The sequence below is a fragment of the Mercenaria mercenaria genome, chromosome 6 (assembly GCF_021730395.1).
Source record: "Mercenaria mercenaria strain notata chromosome 6, MADL_Memer_1, whole genome shotgun sequence".
Lineage (NCBI taxonomy): Eukaryota > Metazoa > Mollusca > Bivalvia > Venerida > Veneridae > Mercenaria > Mercenaria mercenaria.
This window is the reverse complement of record NC_069366.1, coordinates 36,473,322-36,493,564: the sequence shown is the minus strand read 5'-3', so window position 1 is coordinate 36,493,564 and position 20,243 is coordinate 36,473,322. Positions and strand designations below refer to the sequence as shown.

General features: G+C 35.9%; 1 protein-coding gene and 1 long non-coding RNA gene across 3 annotated transcripts; one reads left to right on the top strand and one right to left on the bottom strand.

The window, feature by feature from the left end:
* Positions 1–860: 860 nt before the first annotated feature.
* On the bottom strand, positions 861–14,569 carry LOC123549080 (uncharacterized). Of its 2 annotated transcripts, XM_045336878.2 has the most exons (6): positions 14,511–14,569; positions 9,171–9,379; positions 7,507–7,645; positions 6,321–6,445; positions 4,692–4,869; positions 861–1,909 (listed from the first exon to the last, which is right to left on the bottom strand). In XM_045336878.2, exons 2-6 carry the CDS (start codon positions 9,371–9,373, stop codon positions 1,280–1,282), a joined length of 1,275 nt encoding a protein of 424 aa, XP_045192813.2. In that variant the 5' UTR covers positions 9,374–9,379; positions 14,511–14,569; the 3' UTR covers positions 861–1,279. The 2 variants fall into 2 exon arrangements, with proteins under 2 accessions (XP_045192813.2, XP_045192814.2); XM_045336879.2 differs by lacking the exon at positions 14,511–14,569 and having other exon boundaries at positions 9,208–9,346.
* On the top strand, positions 12,241–14,436 carry LOC123551302 (uncharacterized). Its single transcript, XR_006686393.2, has 3 exons — positions 12,241–12,396; positions 13,000–13,188; positions 13,452–14,436. It is a non-coding gene; the product is annotated as an uncharacterized LOC123551302 (long non-coding RNA).
* Positions 14,570–20,243: the final 5,674 nt, after the last annotated feature.

Below are 20,243 nucleotides of genomic sequence, written 5' to 3'. Positions count from 1 at the left end.
TCAAAATACATGTTAAGAGTTATGGAACTTGACCCAGTGAGGTTGGTAACTGACCTAGAAAAAGAATAAATAAGTTTCAAAGCTATATGCCTTTTGGTAATAGCTGTATGTACTTGTACGCAAAACTTTAACCAGGATTTTCTAAGTCCAAAAGGGGGCATAATTTGCCCAAAATACATGTCAGAGTTATGGGACTTGATTCTATCAACTAGTTTTATAACCCCGAAGACACATGTGAAGTTTCAATTTAATATCTGCATTAGTTTTGGAGATAGTAACTTGCATGTAAAACTTTAACCAGGATTTTCTAAGTCCAAAAGGGGGCATAATTTGCTCAAAATACATGTCAGAGTTATGGGACTTGGCCCAGTGAGGTAGGTAATTGATCTAGAAAAAGAAAAAATAAGTTTCAAATCAATATGCCTTTTAGTAATAGCTGTATGTACTTGCACGCAAAACTTTAACCAGAATTTTCTAAGTCCAAAAGGGGGCATAATTTGGCCAAAATACATGTCAGAGTTATGGGACTTGACCCAGTGAGGTAGGTAATTGATCTAGAAAAGAAAAAATAAGTTTCAAATCTATATGCCTTTTAGTAATAGCTGTATGTACTTGCACGCAAAACTTTAACCAAAATTTTCTAAGTACAAAAGGGGGCATAATTTGGCCAAAATGAAGGTCAGAGTTATGGGACTTGGTGCTATCAACTAGTTTTATAACCCCAAAGACAATGTGAAGTTTCAATTCAATATCTGCATTAGTTTTGGAGATAGTAACTTGCATGTAAAACTTTAACCAGAATTTTCTAAGTCCAAAAGGGGCTATTAAAACTATAAAACTCCGATTCTAAAAGGCATAATTTGCTCAAAATACATGTTAGAGTTATGGAACTTGACCCAGTGAGGTTGGTAATTGACCTAGAAAAAGAATAAATAAGTTTCAAAGCTATATGCCTTTAAATGATAGCTGTATGTACTTGCATGCAAAAACTTAACCAAGGTGTGACGCCGACGCCGACGCCGACGCCGACGCCAGGGTGAGTAGAATAGCTAGACTATTCTTCGAATAGTCGAGCTAAAAATATGAAAAACATAAAACAGGGGACACTGACATCAAATCATACCAATAAAACATTCATAAAGTCTTTTTGAACACTAACATGCATGGGAAAAATATTACTCGAGATCATCTTGGATAGATTAAAGTTTTATGCAAAATTAGCTCTGCTTACATCTGTTTATGACTAAATTGGCTTACTAACAACTTATAACAGTAAAAATCAAGACTCAACAATTTCTTCAAATGAGGTGTCACCAGTTAACCTATATTGTTTTTGTTTGTAATTTGGCAAATTTTTAATTCGCATTCTGTGAACTTCATCATATAAAATTTGCACAGCTTTTGGTATGGGTTCAAACTTCCCCATTTCAGCCAGACTGTCATTGTACGCCCACTGGCGTGGACCCATTGTGTGCGCGTAACGAACCGGCATACCTTCCTCTAGCCTTTTCCTTAAATCTTCCTCTATATCTGACATCATCTCATCTTCACTTGGCAACTTCTGACTCCCATCTAATGTGGATATAAAAAATTTAACTTGATTTTCAAACTGCGGAAAAGGGCATATTGTTTTGCAAATCCCAATAAATGCTAAAGATGGAAATTTTGCATGTATGATATGCTTGTATAATGGTGTCACTCTTTCGTCCTCTATATGGACTTCACAGACTTTGTCGAGGAATGGAAACCAGTAGCGATATCCTGTACACAACATTATCACGTCTATCTTTTCCTCTATGCCATTTTTAAATATAACACTGTCACTAGTGAGCCGTTCAATACCAGGTTGTTGACACATGTTGCCTGGTAACGGTGTCTGGAGGCGGGGCTTGTTGTGACTGATTATCACCTGAAACACAGTAAAATATTCCTTTTTAGACAGAGGTATAATAGGTGTCAAACCTGTCAATCTTAATCTAGAGGTCTTCAGTTTGAATCCTGAAGAGTTCCAAATGCAAAATACACAAGAGCCCTGCAAAGTGGGGGCAGTATTGGACCAAAATTTTTATATCAAAGGAGATACAGCACTGCTATAGGGATGTAGACATGTATCCAAGCTAAGTTAAATTGTGAGCTTAGAATTTATTTGACAAGTAAGTTAAACACATAATGGGAAATAATCACTCATCAAATTATTGTTTAAAGTGAATTTTACAGGACCTAACTACCAGCCAATTACAGTTTTGTGCTGTGGCACTGATGGGCTGTAAAGGCACAAGAAACTAAAAATGAAAACAATTTCTTTTTTGGTGGGGGAAGATAATGATGGGGTATCTGAAGGTTTACTGTGGGGTTGTGTGAGGGTTAAAAGTCCACCGTTTGACCTCAGAAGGTCAAGCGGCAAACATAGTCTTCATAAAGACAAACATTATTTCAAGGTTTCAGACAGATCAGGTTGACATTACAGCCTCTAGAGTGCAAACAAAGTGTTTCTGTGATATTATCTTGTTTCCTTCTTTTTGACCATAGTAATCCAGTTTCTGAATCATGTCATGAAGACAATCTTTATGACCAGGTTTCATATACATCAGGCAAACCTAGAGCTATCACTGAAGTTAATGAATGTACAACCCCCCCCCACCCACCTCCCCCGGCATGCACTGACACAGTACATTGCAAGACGCACACAAGATTGCATAATTATGCGGACTGTATGTATATAGATTTTATGTAGATATACAAACTTTACGTAAAAAGTATAGTTACAAAAACAAAGACCCATAACTCGGCAGAATATTTTTCTGAAAGAACCTAACATGCACCATGCACAAGTAAGGTTGGTACTGATAACTTGCTTGTGTGAAGTTTCATTAAACTGTGTGCAATGGTTCCGGAGATCAAGCACGCACAAGATTGCATATGCAGACTCTGTGTATATAGCATAGTAACAAACACAAAGTCCCATAACTCTGCAGAACATTTATCTAAAACAACGTAACATGCACCATGCACAATAACGGTTGGTACTGACCACTTGTGTGAGGTTTTATTAAACTGTGTGCAAGGGTTCAGGAGATTAGGTGTGCACAAGATTGCATATGCAGACTCTGTGTATACAGTATAGTAACAAGTCTCATAACTCCGCAATTTTTTTCTGAAAGAACCCAACATGCACCATGCACAACTAGGCAGGGCTCCAGATAAGATGCGTATTAGCGTAAATTACGCTTTGAAATAATGCATATACCCATGTGCGATCAATTTTAAGCGTATAAAAATGTGTAAGAAATTACAGAAACTCCTTCAATGACTTTTTACTAGCATAAACAAAATCTGAATCAACTCAAGGCTTTACATAACGAAGCACGGTCAGATTTAATTCTCCCATACAGAACGTACACATGCATTGAATGGTACTTTATAAGTTAAACTATACTATATACCAAATGCATTTGTAAATCAAATAGTTGGGAAACAATATTGATGGTACGGTAGTGTATTTTAAAGCAGTGTCGATTTAAAATATCAACCTCCGGTGTGGAGAAAACAACAAAATGTCTCTTTCTAAGATTGTAAAAAGTGAACAAACACTCTATATCTTTAAACTAACAAGAACGATCATAATAATGAAACATATTTAAAGCTATATGGAGTATTCTATTTGATTCAGCAGCAGTGTTTTAAGCCAAAGTAAGCCAAGAGAGAACAAAAAGCAAAAACCTGAATGCTGAATTGAAACTGAACTGCAAACAAGTTCATGGGTGTTACACCAAATTAATAAATATGTTATAAAACCCTTTTCTTCTTTTCACATTTACAAATTTTCAGGAGTAAAATTACTCCTAGTAAATTTCAGATTTTACCAGTTTACTCATTCACAGAAATTATGACGAGTTAATACTCATAGGCCAAAAAAATTATCTGGAGCTCTGAACTAGGGCTACTACTGATCACTTGTGTGAAGTTTCATTTAATTATGTGCATTGGTTCAGGAGATTAGGCGCACACAAGATTGCATATACAGACTCTATGTATATAGTATAGTAACAAAAACAAGGTCCTGTAACACTACATTTTTTTTCTGAAAGAACCTAAGATGCCCAATGCACAACTAGGGTTGGTACTGATCACTTGTTCGAAGTTTCATTAAATTGTGTCAAGGGGATGAGGAGAGTTGGTGTGGACAAGATTGTGTCTGCAGACAGACGGACAGAAAGAAAACCTGAAACCATATACCCCCCTTACAACTTTGTTGTGCTGGGGGTACAAAAATGAGTTTAACAATCTTTTTCTATGATTTGACCCAGTTTATGACCCCAGAAATCAAGTTTACAACATGGCCTGGATTTTATTCAGACAAACATTATCAGGTTTCAAATAAATCAGGTAGAAAATTTTGCCTCTAGAATGTCCACGTGTTTTCTATGGTTTGGCCAAGTTTCATTAACACTGGGCCAAAGTTGTGATCCCTAGAGTGTGAACAGTAAAAATATTGACAGCAGTAGTGACGACAGACAACAGACATAGAGGTATTGCAGTAGTGGCCATCTAATGCCCAAAGGCAATTAACCTACAAAGTTTGAAAGCTATTACCCAAAGCTTTCTACACTTATTTATCAGAAATAATGTTACCAATCTCAAAGTCACTATGACTTAATAGCACTCAAAACAAATCAGTACAGGTATTATACCTTCTTAGCTTTGGATGCTATATCCAAGCTTACATCCTGGCCAGAAGCTGCAGCCCCTAGACATACCACTGTCTTATCTTTGTATGGGTCTGGTACCCGGTAATCATGACTGTGTGTAATGATTCCACCAAATTCTTCAGCACCTTCAAGTTTGGGAACCAGTGGTATAGCATAATGGCTGAAATTAATAAATGAGGTTTATTATATTGTTACTTATTGCTGCAAGTGCAGTGCACTAGGTGAGTATGTCATTGTAATGATATCAAGATAACTAATGGTATCTGTTTAAAAACTAGAGCTGCTTTTGAGAAAAGTGCACCCATAACTGGCTTATCATCTAGATTGGCATTTCTTCTCCATTATGTATCTGAGTCAACCATGCACAAAGACCTGTATCGCTGGCATCAGTATTTTCGGTAATTCAAGGGCCATAATTCCGAAGTGCCCGGGCCAATTTCGGTTGTTATCGAACTTGGCAGAGGACTTATTGGCAAATACATTTTGTTCAAGTTTGGTGAAGATCGGATGAGAAATGTTCGACTTAGAGCGCAGACAAGATTTGTGACAGACACACGGACACACAGACAGGGGTTAATCAATATGTCTCCCGCCACACTGGTGGTTAAAATTTCTTTGCTGTAGCTTCAAAAACAAGAAAGTAGGTCAGTAGTTCAGGGTTAAGAATATTAAAGATGAGAATGGAAATCAGTATCAAAAGTGATAAATCTGGTATAATAATAATAATAATAATAATAATAAATGTGGTCCAAATTTCTATGCTGTACCTTCAAAAACAAAGAAGTAGGTCAGTAGGTCATGATTAAGACAATTTAAGATGAATATTGAAATCTGTATCAAACATTATGCTTGTGGTCCAAATTTCTTTGCCACTGTTTCAAAAACAGATAAGTCAATGTAAAACAAGGGACCACCTGGGGCTTGGCCTAAACCCAGGGTCATAATTTGAACAATTCTGGTAGAGAACCACTAGAGCATAACATATACTAAATATCTAAGCTTTGGGCCTTATGGTTAAAGACAAGATTTTTTTTTAAAGGTCTTTCCCTGTACAAGTCTATTTAAACCATGTGCCCCCAGGTCGGGGCAATATCTGACCCCAGGGGGATAATTTTAAAAATCCTGGTAGAGGACCACTAGATGATGCTACATACCAAATATCAAAGCCCTAGGCCCTGTGATTTTGGACAAGAAGATTTTCCCTATATAAGTCTATATAAAACATGTGACCCCCAGGGTGGGGCCATATTTTACCCTAGGGGGATAATTTGAACAAACTTGGTAAAGGACCATTAGCTGATGATGCTACATACCAAATATCAAAGCCCTAAAACCTGTGGTTTTGGACAAGAAGATTTTAAAAAATTTCCTTTCGGTTGCCATGGCAACCAGTTCTGTATGGAATTCATTTCTTTGAATAAATATTAAAGAAGACCATCCAAGGAACATCCCCGTGAAGTTTCCTCAAAATTTGCCTTGTGGTTTAGGAGGAGATGTTGTTTAAAGGAAAATGTTGATGGACGACGGACAATCACTGACCACAATAGCTCACCCTTGAGCACCTCGTGCTCAGGTGAGCTAACAAGCATATTGAAACATGCAATATCTCACCCATTGCAAACAAAAACAGCATCAAATAGTTCTGTCTCTGTGGATTCTGTAGATGAGTAAACTATTTTCCATTCTAACTTTGAACCAGTCTCCACTGGGCTGACTCTTTCAACTTTAGTATCAAACTAAAATATGTAAGGTAGTCAATTAACAATATTAAATATCTCCACAGAACAAAAACCCCATTTAAAATATTTGAGCCGCGCCATGAGAAAACCAACATAGTGGGTTTGCGACCAGCATGGATCCAGACCAGCCTGCGCATCCGCGCAGTCTGGTCAGGATCCATGCTGTTCGCTAACAGTTTCTCCAATTCCAATAGGCTTTAAAAGCGAACAGCATGGAGCCTGACCAGACTGCGCGGATGCGCAGGCTGGTCTGGATCCATGCTGGTCGCAAAGCCACTATGTTGGTTTTCCCATGGCACGGCTCATTTTAATAGCTTTGTTCAACATAAAGTAGATTGGGAAATATTCATCATGGCTTATTTTCTATAATATTCTTGAATAATGCCAAATATTCATGATTCAATAATACTCTTTAATAATTCATGTTTTGCGATTTCTTAATGCCACAAATGAGATCTGAAATACTGATATTTAAAACAGTTATAAATCCTACAATATACTATCAGAGAAAAACTCCAACAAAACAAAGAAGAAATTACATAAATTATAATAATTGTCTTGCGTACCAGAAAGGATTTTCCAGTGCTTTCACTGGCACTAGAAGACTCAATCTTGCACCATGAGGTTAATTTACTTTTTTCATGTGAACCCAGATAAAAATCAAACACCCTGATATGTCATCTTTGTTCCTTGTAGTAATTATATTTCTTCATTTAGAAATTATTTTTTTTTACAAAAAATACACAATGTTACACTACAAATCATGACAACTTCACACCATTAATGCACCTTTGAAATGTTATGACCTATTTCCTGTTTAATGACATAATGTATCTTGCTTGTTTTGATAAGCTACTGTAAGAAAATTGTGCAATAAAAATGTCTTGTTTTGATCTATTTTATTTTTACTATCATAGACCTGAATATGGCAAGAAAGAAAATGATTCTGTCACTGGCTGTAGGTGCAGATAAGAATATCCGTCATGAGCATAACTGATTAAAATCTAAAAAGGTAGATTGTTATAATTTTGAACTTTTTATTAATGGCATTACTATACCTTGATAGATTTCTGAAGGTTATAATATTTGGAATAATCTTTCAAATATTGCAGGACATCCTCATGTCTGATAAAGGAGGGTAAGTTGCTGGGGAATGGAAACCCTGGGAATGCCATCACTTCTTTTGGAAGATTTGTCCTGAAGATAGAGTAAATAACAAATGTATATTCAAGTAGTTTTAAACTACAAGATTAATTAATTGCATACAAATGCCGATAAAATAATTGAGCCATGCCATGGGAAAACCAACATAGTGGGTTTGTGACCAGCATGGATCCAGACCAGCCTGCGCATCCCCGCAGTCTGGTCAGGATCCATACTGTTCACTAACAGTTTTTTCTAATTCCAATAGGCTTTAAAAGCGAACAGCATGGATCCAGACCAGACTGCAGGATGCGCAGGCTGGTCTGGATCCATGCTGGTCGCAAACCAACTATGTTGGTTTTCTCAAGGCACGGCTCATATTTTAAATACAGTTGAAACTCAATATCTCAAACTTGCTTATCTCAAAATTCTGGCCAACTCAAAGACATTCTCAAGTCCTGTCTTGAAAACACATGCACGAAATATCATTTTAAGCCGAATTAAACAATCAATCCATTGGAATTTGAGATACAAAGTTTCAAATAAACTTTATAATGAATAAGAGGTCATAGATCATACTAGAAGAGTATGAAGCCCATGTTGCTCACATGACCTTCAACAAGTTGACCCTGAATATATGTCATAACACATTATAACATGAAATGTAACATAATTTGTATTTAGTATGAACCTAGGTAGACAAGAAAGTTTCATGAAGGTCCTGACAAATTGTGATTTCTACTGTGTTAATTATATGTTTTCCAAGGGTTTGAGCTAGTGACCAAGATTTTAAGCAGATGTGATCTGGATTACACCAAACATTAACGTGATAATATGGCTTCTCTATTATTTAATCTAATAACCTGTTTTAGAAACCAGAAGATCCAGCTTTGAACTTAACAAAGATATCATAAACAAACATCAGATCAGGTAAAAAGATACAGCAGGACAGTTACTTCTATTTGACATACTGACCTATTTTTTGATCCAAGATAACCCAGTTTTGATCTTAAATATCATAAACTAGGTTTCATGAAGAAAAATCACCGAAAAAAGTTCTATCAGGTTTTCTATGATTCAATCTAGTGACCTAGTTTTTGGACAAGATGACAGAGTTTCAAATTATGTCTAGATTTAATTAAAACATACTTTCAAAGACAGTCAGAGGCTTCATGCAGTAAACATGGCCTTAAAATGGTTTACTAGGATTTTCAATGGCTAAACCAAGTGACCTTCATTTCACCTAAGACAACACATACTTGACCTAGATATCACAAAGTAAAACAATTTGACATGGTACTTTCTATGAAGATCAGATATAACTGTGCTCTCTAAAGAATATTTAATGTTTTTTCTATGATTTGATCATTAGTAACCATATTTCTGATTTATAAAAGACAACCCAGTTGCAACTTAGGCCTGGACTATATAAAGGCAAACATTTGGACTAACCTTCACCTAAAAACATATGGACATACAATGACTTTTTGTCCTATTTAGCAAGAAAATATGCTAATGGGAGTCCTATTTACAAAACACAGCAGTTAAAATCAACAAAAGAAATTTTGAGCTTAAATACCTCAAGTTTTTATACATGCTTGACTGTACTGGCATACCATTGTCATATTTGCCAATCGTATCTGTGTATCGCCATGTTCCACCTTCCCCAGATAACTGCTCAAACCCAGTGGCCTCATACAGTTCTGGCCTGCTAGTCAAGTGTCTCAGAGCACACAGTCCTGCAGCACCTCCGCCAATCACTGCCACACGGATCTTTATCATTGCTTACTATTAATGAAAAATATAAAGAAACAACAATTAAATTTGCTAATTATGTCATTATGAGCAGACACCTTGGTAGTACCACTGATCTTCCATAAGCCAGCTGGATGGCTTCCTCACATGAAGATTTCAACTCCTACAGCCAAGCTTGAACCCACAATGGAGAGGGGCAAGTGATATGAAGTCAGGGACCTTGACCATCTAGCCACAGAGGTCCCTGAAAAAACAAACATGTTAACTACTGTTGCCTTAATGTAATAGACCCATAACAAATTTTCACAATCTACCTCTTTTCCATAGTGTATTTCAGCACTTTCCAGTTTTTATGGAAAGCAAAGTGTGTGTTGAGCTTCATTTAAGACCGAAGAATGCCAAATTTGTTAATGTGAATATGTTATTGGATGGAAATGACTGGGTGTCATTATGGGTCCATTACCTTAAGAAATACTATGTAAAATATTGAGTTATATCTATTCTAACACGACCAGCAAATAACCTACATACATGTAGAAAAAAATCTATCTCGGGTTATTCTGCAACAAACCACTCGCGTGCAATGATGTCATCCAATCCAGGTGTGTAGCACGGACGTAAAAAGTAGTTACCATTTTTTCTAATGCTGTTGATACTAGTATGTCGTGTTAGAATCGAAATAATAAGTTCCCAAGTGTGATTTATGGTAGAATAACCCGACTTTTTTGTTCTTATGCGAAACATCTACGATAAACCATGTTTGGGAACTTATTATTTCTTAAGTTAAAATTTAAAATCAATGTCAGAATTTGGTTATAAATCTATCATTCTTTTTCGCTGATGGCATAAAGTAGCTGAGGTTACATCTCAAAATCCTCAGAAAATATTGAGTATCCTAGTGTTTTAATACCCGTAGCCATTGCACGACTCAACAAATCCACTTGTCTGCTTGTAAATACACGCAAAAATCTGGTCCAGGTGAACGAAACTTACTGTTGTACTCGTCATGCAGGACAAGTATGATTTTAACAAGAAAGTATAATAAATTCAATGAAAACAGAGTCACAGAAAGGCCAAGGCATCTCAACAATCGAAAACATCACAACTCTAAAAATCTGAACCCTTCTATGATGTCGCCATATTATGATCGCATAATCAGAATGCTAAATAGTCCACACCAAGATTCCGGTATAACTTTTTCACCGGTTCAACTTTCAAATTCACACTGTAGATAACAAGAGCTCTCAAATGACAGCATACCCAACTATTAGAAACCCTTCCACCTAACACTAATTTACATACAAATGTTTAAGTAAAATTTTCAAAGCAACTGGCCAAAATGTAAGCCATAGAGTTATTAAACTTGCCATGTGCAAGTCAACCCATGGTGCTAAAGATGTGTGTAGAATCTAAAGACATTTAACAAAGCAATTCCTGCAAAACATACTTACATGCAAAATTGTCACAAAATTTCTATGTTAAAAAAGGGCATAATTTTAACAAAATTACATCTAGAGTTAAGTCACTTGCCACATGAGATCATTTAAAAATGCTGAAGATATGTGTGAACTTTATGCTTGTACTTCACAAGCTGCAATTCTACTGAGTACGTGGAAAGACCTTGGGATGGATATCATCATTCCTATCTAATCGAAAGTAACAGGTACTACTCAAAGGCGAGAAATCCAGAAAAGCTGATGCAGGGCACTAGAAAACTTTTGGGGACAGGTACCCATACCCTCAGGAAGGGGTATTTTTCGTTGTTTTAAGACAAAAAGGGGCAGTTTTTAGCCATATATATGTTACTACTTTTCACATATTAATACTGTTTTCAATCATTTCTAACTAATGTAACTATATTGCAGCAGTAACCTTACTTAGAGGCACTATAACATAATTTGAAAGAGAGTTCATATCTAGTTGTGTATTATCAGGGGAATTTTCTTTTCAGAACGGGGCAAAAAACATATTATTTTATGAGGGGAATGGGGCCCATATTCGGCCCAAAAAATGGCCAAACAAATGCCCTGTGATGTCATATCTGGTGTGCCACAGGGCACCATCATCGGTCCTCTTCAGTTTCTTGTATACATTAATGACCTGCCGGAATATGTATCCTCCTCAGAGACTCGTCTCTTCACAGATGACAGCCTCTTCTTCTGACTTCCGTTTCATCAAGAATCAACAAGATGCTGACCTCCTACAGAAGGACCTTACAGCACTTGAGAAGTGGGAGAGTGACTGGCAAATGAAATTTCATCTGGAGAAGTGCACCGTGCTCTGCATTACAAACAACAAGCTACACCGTTTAGAAACCAAGTACTATCTACATGGTCACACTCTCGAGATGGCTGAAAGCACCAAGTATCTGAGAGTTACAGTAAGCGATGACCTCACTTGGAGGAACCACATCAAATTTTGCTACTGCTGCCAAAGGTAACAGGACATTTGGGTTCATCAGACGCAACCTTATCGACAGCAAACCTCAGGTCAAATTAGTCCTGGCTTCCAAAACTCTAAATGCCGCTTTTTCATATTTTGTTTTTTCATAGTTGCAGCTTTAGAAGCGCTCCCGTCCAAATCCAGCATAACCGGGAGTGCTGAAGTATCTTAAGCTAACTGTTACACAGAACATATACCTGTTGTGTAACCCAAATGCTCCAAGAACTTGGTTGGGAACCCCTACAACACAGACCAGGCCCTTCCCCAGCCGCATAAGGCACCGCGCTACCGCGGCGCTTAAAACACGAAATATAGCTTCCCGCAGCGCTTAAATATCCGCGCGGTGCCTCAATTATTAGCGCAGCGTCTTAAATCAGTAAGCGATCCCAGCGAGATACCTCAGGTAAATTATGAATACACAGTGTAGCTAGCTGTTTACCGTGTACTGAACAGCTGATAAGGGTTTAAATACGACACGTGTTGATGAAAGTCTGTGTTTTCACAAGTTTGCGGTTAATTGGAACAGGAGTGATTGGAATATAATTAGTTAAGGATTATAATTAGACTATGCAAAGAAATGGGATAACAGTTGGTGGCGGCATGCATGGGTAAGTTAATTGTTATCGTGTAATAATTAGCAGAGAAAGGCAACTGAATTAAAATGACCAGTGATTCTTTGACTGTTCGAAGTTTGAAATCATTGTTCCGGATGAAATGAAGCAAACTTTTTCGAGGATGTTTAATTACTACTGTATTGTCCTGTATTGTTTAAGGTGCTATTAATTTCTAAGTATTAAACTTTATCTACTATGATATTTTTGTTTCACTTTACTTTTGTATCTCTCAAAGTAAACATGAAAAGACTAAATGATACAAGTTTCAGTGGAATTACAAAATTTAGGTTACCTAACCATCGTTCCTGGAAAAGACCAGTTCCAAATAAACTGCCTACTTTCTCACGTAAAGAACCGGGCTAGTCAGTAAAAGGGATGAATGAATTCTCTTCTGCTGTATTTCAAGGAAGTCAATATTTCTATGCTAAATAAACATTGATTTATTTAGAATTTCTATTTACTGAATATATTTACAGCATCATGAACCAAAGAATTTTAGAAGAAAAAACAAACAAGAAACTTATCAACAACAAAAAAGTTATGATTCATTTTGTCAAGTCATTGAAACATGTCATTGTAACTTATGTTTCATTTCAGGCTCTTTCATCACACTTCTCCCTTGAACAAGACTGTGCGGTTATTGAATGGGCACAGGCGAAAGCCACCCTTACCACAGATGAACACTTTGAGCAGAATGGAGTGGATACATTGGTAATCTGTCCGAGTCTCACCAAAACCTGTGCAAAGTCTCTACAGTGGGACTGCTTCTACCAACGTCCACAGCTGGTGTGTATACAATCATGTTCTTTCTGAAACTTGCTGCTTGCAGTAAAATACATAGTTAAAACTTGAAATACAGAACCTGCTTGTGTGTGTAAAAAAAGCTGCAATGGTGTTGTTAACACCAACAAATATTTAACAGAAATACTGTTGCAATTCATTGTGCAGAAGAACAAAAATGTCAAATCTTAGGAACTTCTACAATATAAATCCATCCTTGGTTATCCTTGCTCTGGGAAAATAACAAATACTTTTTTTTGTACTTTCAGACTGTGAGAGGTTTCAGCAGTTGAAAGTGTAAAGACCACCCACCATTCACCAGTGAGCATGAAAGCGCTTAATGCCTTACTCATGGTGTCCATGCAGGGACAAAAAAATGAATGACTTTAATTTCAGAAGTGCAGTAAAGGAATGGCACAGTGCCAAAGACAGACACTTACATGAAAAAAAATTCCTATTTGTTGTTAGTGTTAGTACAAAAGAAGTGGAAGGACATATGTGTTGTTCGAAAATACTTATAAAAGAAGTGGACATCTGTGTAGTGTATATGATATATTGATGGTTATATGATTATGTGAAAATGTAGAAGTAATGAAATACATGTTGTTGTGTTTTTTTTGCGTATGGTATACTTAAAAAAGCACCATTTGGGTTCGACTTTTTAAAAAAAATCGAACACGGGAGGGGAAACACCTCCCGCACCCACCCCTTATCCCTCCGCGCAAACTTTACCCCAGTGCCTTCAAAAATTTCTGGGGAAGGGCCTGCAGACGGTACATAGCCCGACTGTCGATGCTCTTCAAGATCGCCAACGGCATCGCAGAAGTCCCTGACAGCCCTGGCATTCACACAGGTGGCAGTAACGCACATAGGATACAGTATGGGTCCATGAGCCATATGCACTTAAATTTACTACAATTAGGAATGTTACTGCCACCTGTGGGCATTCATTGACACAAAGCGACAAGCGAACCAGCGGCGCCAACAGTTTCTTTCAAATTATCCCACTTTCTACGCACAATAAGCATCTGGAATCGCCTACCTGCCAGGGTTACCAACTGCCATACCATCGAGGGGTTCAAGGCAGCATTGGTGTCCCTGCCAAGTTACTATCATCCAGAACCGTATACTTGTTTTTTTTTTCTTTACTAGTTTATAAGCGCCTGACCAACATAGATCCATCAAATGATGATAGATAAGTTTAGACCATACAATCTAAGTACGCAAAAGAAAAGAAGTTCGGTAATGAGTGTTATTCGCTGTACAGTTATCAACTAAATATATAAATATCTATGACACTCGCCGAGAGGTCGAAAACTTAAAGTTACCTGCGTGATATTTTGACACCTCTGCATGCTTCTGTACAAATGTTTAAATTCCGTAAAAGCCGTACCATACCGTAACACAGTGGTACATTACTGACTAATCCATGCTTAAGATTACAGAAATTTAAGAATTTCTTTTATTGTTTTTAAGAAAATATGTCAATGCCAATGCAACATATTTTATTTTCTAACACAGTTATCGATATTCAATATAAGAGATATACAAACATGGCCATATTCTATTCAAGCCTGACTCAATCACATGTTGTATAAATCTGTTTTGTATCACAACAATTCAACTAAATTCAAATGTACGCTATATTGAAATACGCGATTCTATATCAATGAACTTAATTTTACAGATCTAAAGTTTATTACTGGTTGTATAAACCCGGGATAATCGACCGTCGCAGGGAGCTGGAGGTAGAACGGCGACTGGTACAATATCAGGCGTCCACTACCAGACGTGCTGAGCCAGAAAGTATGTGTGCTGATTTGCATCTTAGTAGGATATATGTTTAAGTATTTGTTTGTTTATTAATAACTACTAGTAAATTGAACGAATCAAAATTCAATAATAGTAATATTAATCGGTAGTATAGACAGTTTAAAGCAGTGGTATGAACATCGAAAATCTTGAATTTCAGTAAAACTGTTTTGTTGAAGTAGACGAGCAAAATTAATGTTTTGGTGAAACGATTATTTTTAACAAATAACAAAAATATACAAAATGTATTATAATTTCGTGCATTAAAATGCGGCGTACCTTGTATCTTGCATCAAAGTTTTTTTTTCTTGTGTTCGTGCAAATTAACCACACAATTTTGACTGCCAACCGGGTAAGAAACAGTAGGTCCGCCACTTCTAATAATGACACGTGACAATATTTTACAGTTTATATGTCTGTTGTCATTTGTGTTTCTTCTACTGCTTTCAGGCAGCCGCCGCGGTGATACAACACACATCAGTGCAGAGACGTTATGAGGCAATACCTGTCTACTTTATCGGTCCAGTTTGCATGGGACAAACATGGTGGAACACAGACAACCCCAAAGACAAAATTGCTCGATTTATTGGTATGAACACTTCACAACATTTTTAACTATACACTTGGTGTTGTGTTAGTTCTGTGCTGTTATTTCTGATAAATGTTGACCCATTTCAATTTGCTGTTTAATAAAAGATTCAAATACGAAGCCGTATCAGTTTCAAGAAAGAAATCCTGAAATAAAAGTCCAGTAACACGTAAATCCAAAATGACAGCTGTGCAATTAAAGCATGTGAAATTGATATCGTATACTTCTCAACTCTGTCCGAGTGTGACAGAATTACTCTGTCATACAAACACAGTGTGTATCATTTAATAAGTTAAAATGAGTATGAGATTATTACTGTTCTTTTTTGCGGTTACAACTGCGCCCTTAATGTCGCGAAGTACCACCCATGCAGAATCCGTGAATACATAGTTCACGTTAAAAATCTGATAACCTCTTAATTAGTATCATATCCAGAATAAGCACGTCTTGTTCATTTTTAACAGTGTTAGGTCCACCGGGTCGTCAAATTCTTTAATTGCAGAGAGCATTACCTGCTACGTGTAGCGGACAACACCATGTTGCGCCATCTTCTTTTTACTTTTATTTTATGTATTTAGGATTATCACATGATTGTAGCCGTCACGGCCCAATGGATTTACTTCTGGTTGTTACGATTGTTTCTTTTGACCATTAAATAGTTTGTCCAATTTTCATTTGAAAATGCAAATATTTGACAGAGATAGCATCAACCAAAATGTGGATTTAGAAAAGTTGTTACGTATATTCAATGATAGTAGAACAGATTGTTGAGAAGTAGTTTCTAGGTCGAAAAAATAATCAACTCAAAAACGACAGCATGTTTGACTTCTGAGCACAGACGTTGAGAGCATTTATATCTTTCTGTGGTTTTAACTCTTTACATCCAGAGCGTCCTCCAAGCTTATATGAACAACAATAATATAATCGACTGGTTGGGGCGATTTGTGCCGGAGAATAAGATTGAAAAGGACAAGCACCCAAGGTTCTCTCCTCTTATTGCCAATAATACCGGGTATGGCTTTCGGAAAAGATGAAGAGTGTGAGGTGGTCGAGTTTCCAAGGGTTGGACATGACGATGATAAAGAAAACGATGCATTTGATGTTGAAGAGTATGAGCTGGAGGAGGAGTAGAAGAAGAAATCTTTTTCCTCATTTCAACATGAACTCACTTTATTTGCTGATATGTTGAAAGATGTTCACTTAATATAATTGTATCTATTTGTTATTTATTGTCTATTTTATAAGATTATTTTTAATACAAATGTATTTGTTTCGGTTGAAAAATCAAGGAAGTTTTCTATACCACATTAAATGAGAAGTAACTGCTCTAAGAACTGCTAGTGTGCAGGATTTTTTAGAAGCCTTTGTAGTTTGAGATCTCTTTTCTTTTTTTCTTTTCTTTTTTTGTCTACCTTAAATATATACGTATCCCCAAATATTTGCATCAGACTGTCACGCCTGATACTTTAACATATCCTTTTCTGTTAACAATCAAATTTTATGTTTTTGTATCATTTTGTATGACATATATTGTTTTAACAAAACAGCTATCCCGCCATTTGTTTATTGGCAAATATCCTTTAAATTACTGCAAGTACTCTTTTGACTTTTAGCGTACGCTCAGAATACTATGTTGTTAATAATATGTGAAATTTCAAACAAAATCAAAGTATGCTGTCAAACAGATTTGGATTTTTACGATTTCAATTCATTATTTTTTTAATTTACAAACTTCATTAAACGCCAAGAATTCACAAACTAGCGAAACATTATGAGAGAAGAATATGAAAACAAAAACAAAAACAACAACAAAAACAAACACGGCATCAGATTCTATTTAAAACTAATATATTTGATATTTAACGATTTTCAAGTGAAAAATCAATTTTTTTCACTTTGTACTTATAGAAATGTGTATTTTTGTAACTTTTGAAAATTAGGTTGAGTGATATCATATTTTTGCATTTAAAGTTTTATGCCTCCACCCCCTGCCCCGATGACAAAGACCCTGAAGGCATATAGTGTTTCGGCTAATCGTCCGTTCGTATGTCACATATTCTTGTATACTCAATTCCTCCTACATTTTCAACCCATTGGACATCACTTACATGAAGAGGACATGCGATTCTTATCGGTACTTTTATATAGAATTATTATTTTGGAGTTATGACTCTTTGTTTGACTTCAAAATATTACACCAGAACATTGCGTTCTTTTTCCATCTGACTGTAATGTGTTGTATAGATCATCAACATAGAGTGGGCATATGCATACTGTCGGTACTTTCATCTCCGTTTTTTTTTTGTGTGGAGTCATCGCCCTTTTTGGACCATGCAATAATAATAGTAGATTAGAACATTGTATACTACACTCCTCCTGTACTATACACCTCCTACAGTTTTCATTCAATTAAAATGAAAATTGGTTTATGTCATCAACATGAAGTGAGCATGCACATGTTGTCGGGACTGTTGTGTCATTTTAAAATTGCTGGCAAAATGGCAGACGGCGGGTTAGCTGTTTTGTTCAGTATATTATCACGAATGAACCAAAATAAAAAACTTCTATTTGTAGAGCAAACATACTCAGAAACCATTTAAATTTCGTTTGCATAAAATATCATAGTTTTCAACAGCACAGCTATCATGGTGTATTCATGGATTCGAAATTTTAATTGAAAGTAATGAGAATTTTGCTTATTATATATAGTTGATATCTTATGTCGTTGATTGACGCTACCAAACCTACATGTGATCATTGATTCCCGGCTTCGTTCAATAACTTAATAATTACAAATTATATTCTAAGTATAATTGACTTTGTTACTCAGTATATTAAGATCTAGTCCAGAAACTGTATCAAAATTACTTGTAACATCTAGTAATCTCACGAACGCTTCATTTTAACTGTATATGTTGCATCATCTGCAAGAATTAAGTATCTATTTTATTTCAGTATCCCTATTTCTACATTGTATGTTTTAATATGGTTGCCTTTCCATATAAGTGTTTCTTATAGCTCCATGCAAGCAATAAATAGCGAGGACAAAAGAACGCAACCCTGTCCAAACCCAACGTTCAATTTGAACAGTTTCTGTCAAAAACATTAATAATAATTTGACTATTAACATCGCTGTAAAAGAGTGCTACCCTTTTTATGAACGGCTGTTTACACATCTGAAGTGCTTTAAACGTGAAGTGCTTGAATTATGGCTTAAACTATCGCCTATTGGACTGGTGACGTCTTTTTAAATCTAAAAACAATAAAAAAAGAAAAAACAAGTATATTTTGTTTATCGAGGTAAGATATTTGCTCAAACTTTTTGAATTTTATTTTCCACATCAAGTAAACAACATAAGCATCATTGGCAAATATAACTTTACTAGTATAAGCATCTGCGTTAACTTATAATTTATAATTATACGCCAGTAATTTTCTATATAAGCATCTGCGTTAACTTATAATTATACTCCAGTAATTTTCTATATAAGCATCTGCGTTAACTTATATTTATACTCTAGTACTTTTCTATATAAGCATCTGCGTTAACTTATAATTATACGCCAGTAATTTTCTATATAAATTCTGCGTTAACTTATAATTATAGTCCAGTAATTTTCTATATAAGCATCTGCGTTAACTTACAATTATACTCCAGTATTTTTTTCTAAATAAATTGCACACTATAAATATAGCTATTTCCTAAGAGCAATGACTTCACAACCAGAAGAAGTAAATGCTAAAATGTTAGATAAGTGTATTTTTACGAAAGTGTGTGTTTGTTCGGGTTTAACGTCTTTTTCAACAATTTTTCAGTCATATAAACGACGGTGTCTACTTGTAGCAGTGAGCACAATGCCCAACTTTATAGCGCTGCCTCACTGGAATATCACGCCGTAGACACGTGACGGCTGGGGATCGAACGCACGACCTCCCGCACTCGAAGCCGAAAGTAATACAATACAAATGTATACAATAATATACTCAGTTTTTCTACGAGTCAAAATGTTTTGATTTTATTACCTTGTAGGGTAATGCAATGTTGTTCTAATGTTAATTCTTTCTGCTAGAATTTCTTACTTACATTATTTAAGGACATGAAAGAAATTTTAAAACCGGCTTAAAAATGAGAAACTTTTTATATTAAAATTGCTTTCCTAAGTTTATTACAGCTGCTTTTGATAATCTCTCTTAAGAGTGTTAATATTACATGGAAACCAAGCAAACATGAGGACTTCTGCATTTCTTTGGCGCGTTCCTAGTTGTATGAAGAACCATTGAGAAGGAAGTTATGCCGTCTGTCAACTTTCTCAACGATCATCGCCCTTGCACTGTAAAGTGTAGCATTTATACCCGACAAGCACCTGATAAAAACATACCTTGGACAAAAGTTGGCGTTGAAACATCATCTCTGTATTACAGATAGTCCTAAAATTTTAAATTATGAAAAAACTAACGCTGAGTTCTTATAACCGACTACAATACTTGAATCTTGATTTGATGATTTTGAAGAATGTTGATTAAACATTTCTGACACTTTTTATTTTATTTTCTTGTAGTTCCTCGTGCAAGTAGTCTATAGTTATAATAATATTTCTGCGGTAAGAAATTACCTGGCTGTGAAATAGTTGTCTGATATATACATGCATATTACATGACA

Bases quoted from the DNA above. Each gene is read 5' to 3' on its own strand.
- LOC123549080 (XM_045336878.2), bottom strand. From the start codon at position 9,373: ATGATAAAGATCCGTGTGGCAGTGATTGGCGGAGGTGCTGCAGGACTG. The intron at 4,870-6,320 runs GTGAGATATTGC...TATTAATTTCAG, and splicing joins GCTGTTTTTGTTTGCAATGG to CCATTATGCTATACCACTGG. The intron at 1,910-4,691 runs GTATAATACCTG...ACTGTGTTTCAG, and splicing joins TAGCATCCAAAGCTAAGAAG to GTGATAATCAGTCACAACAA.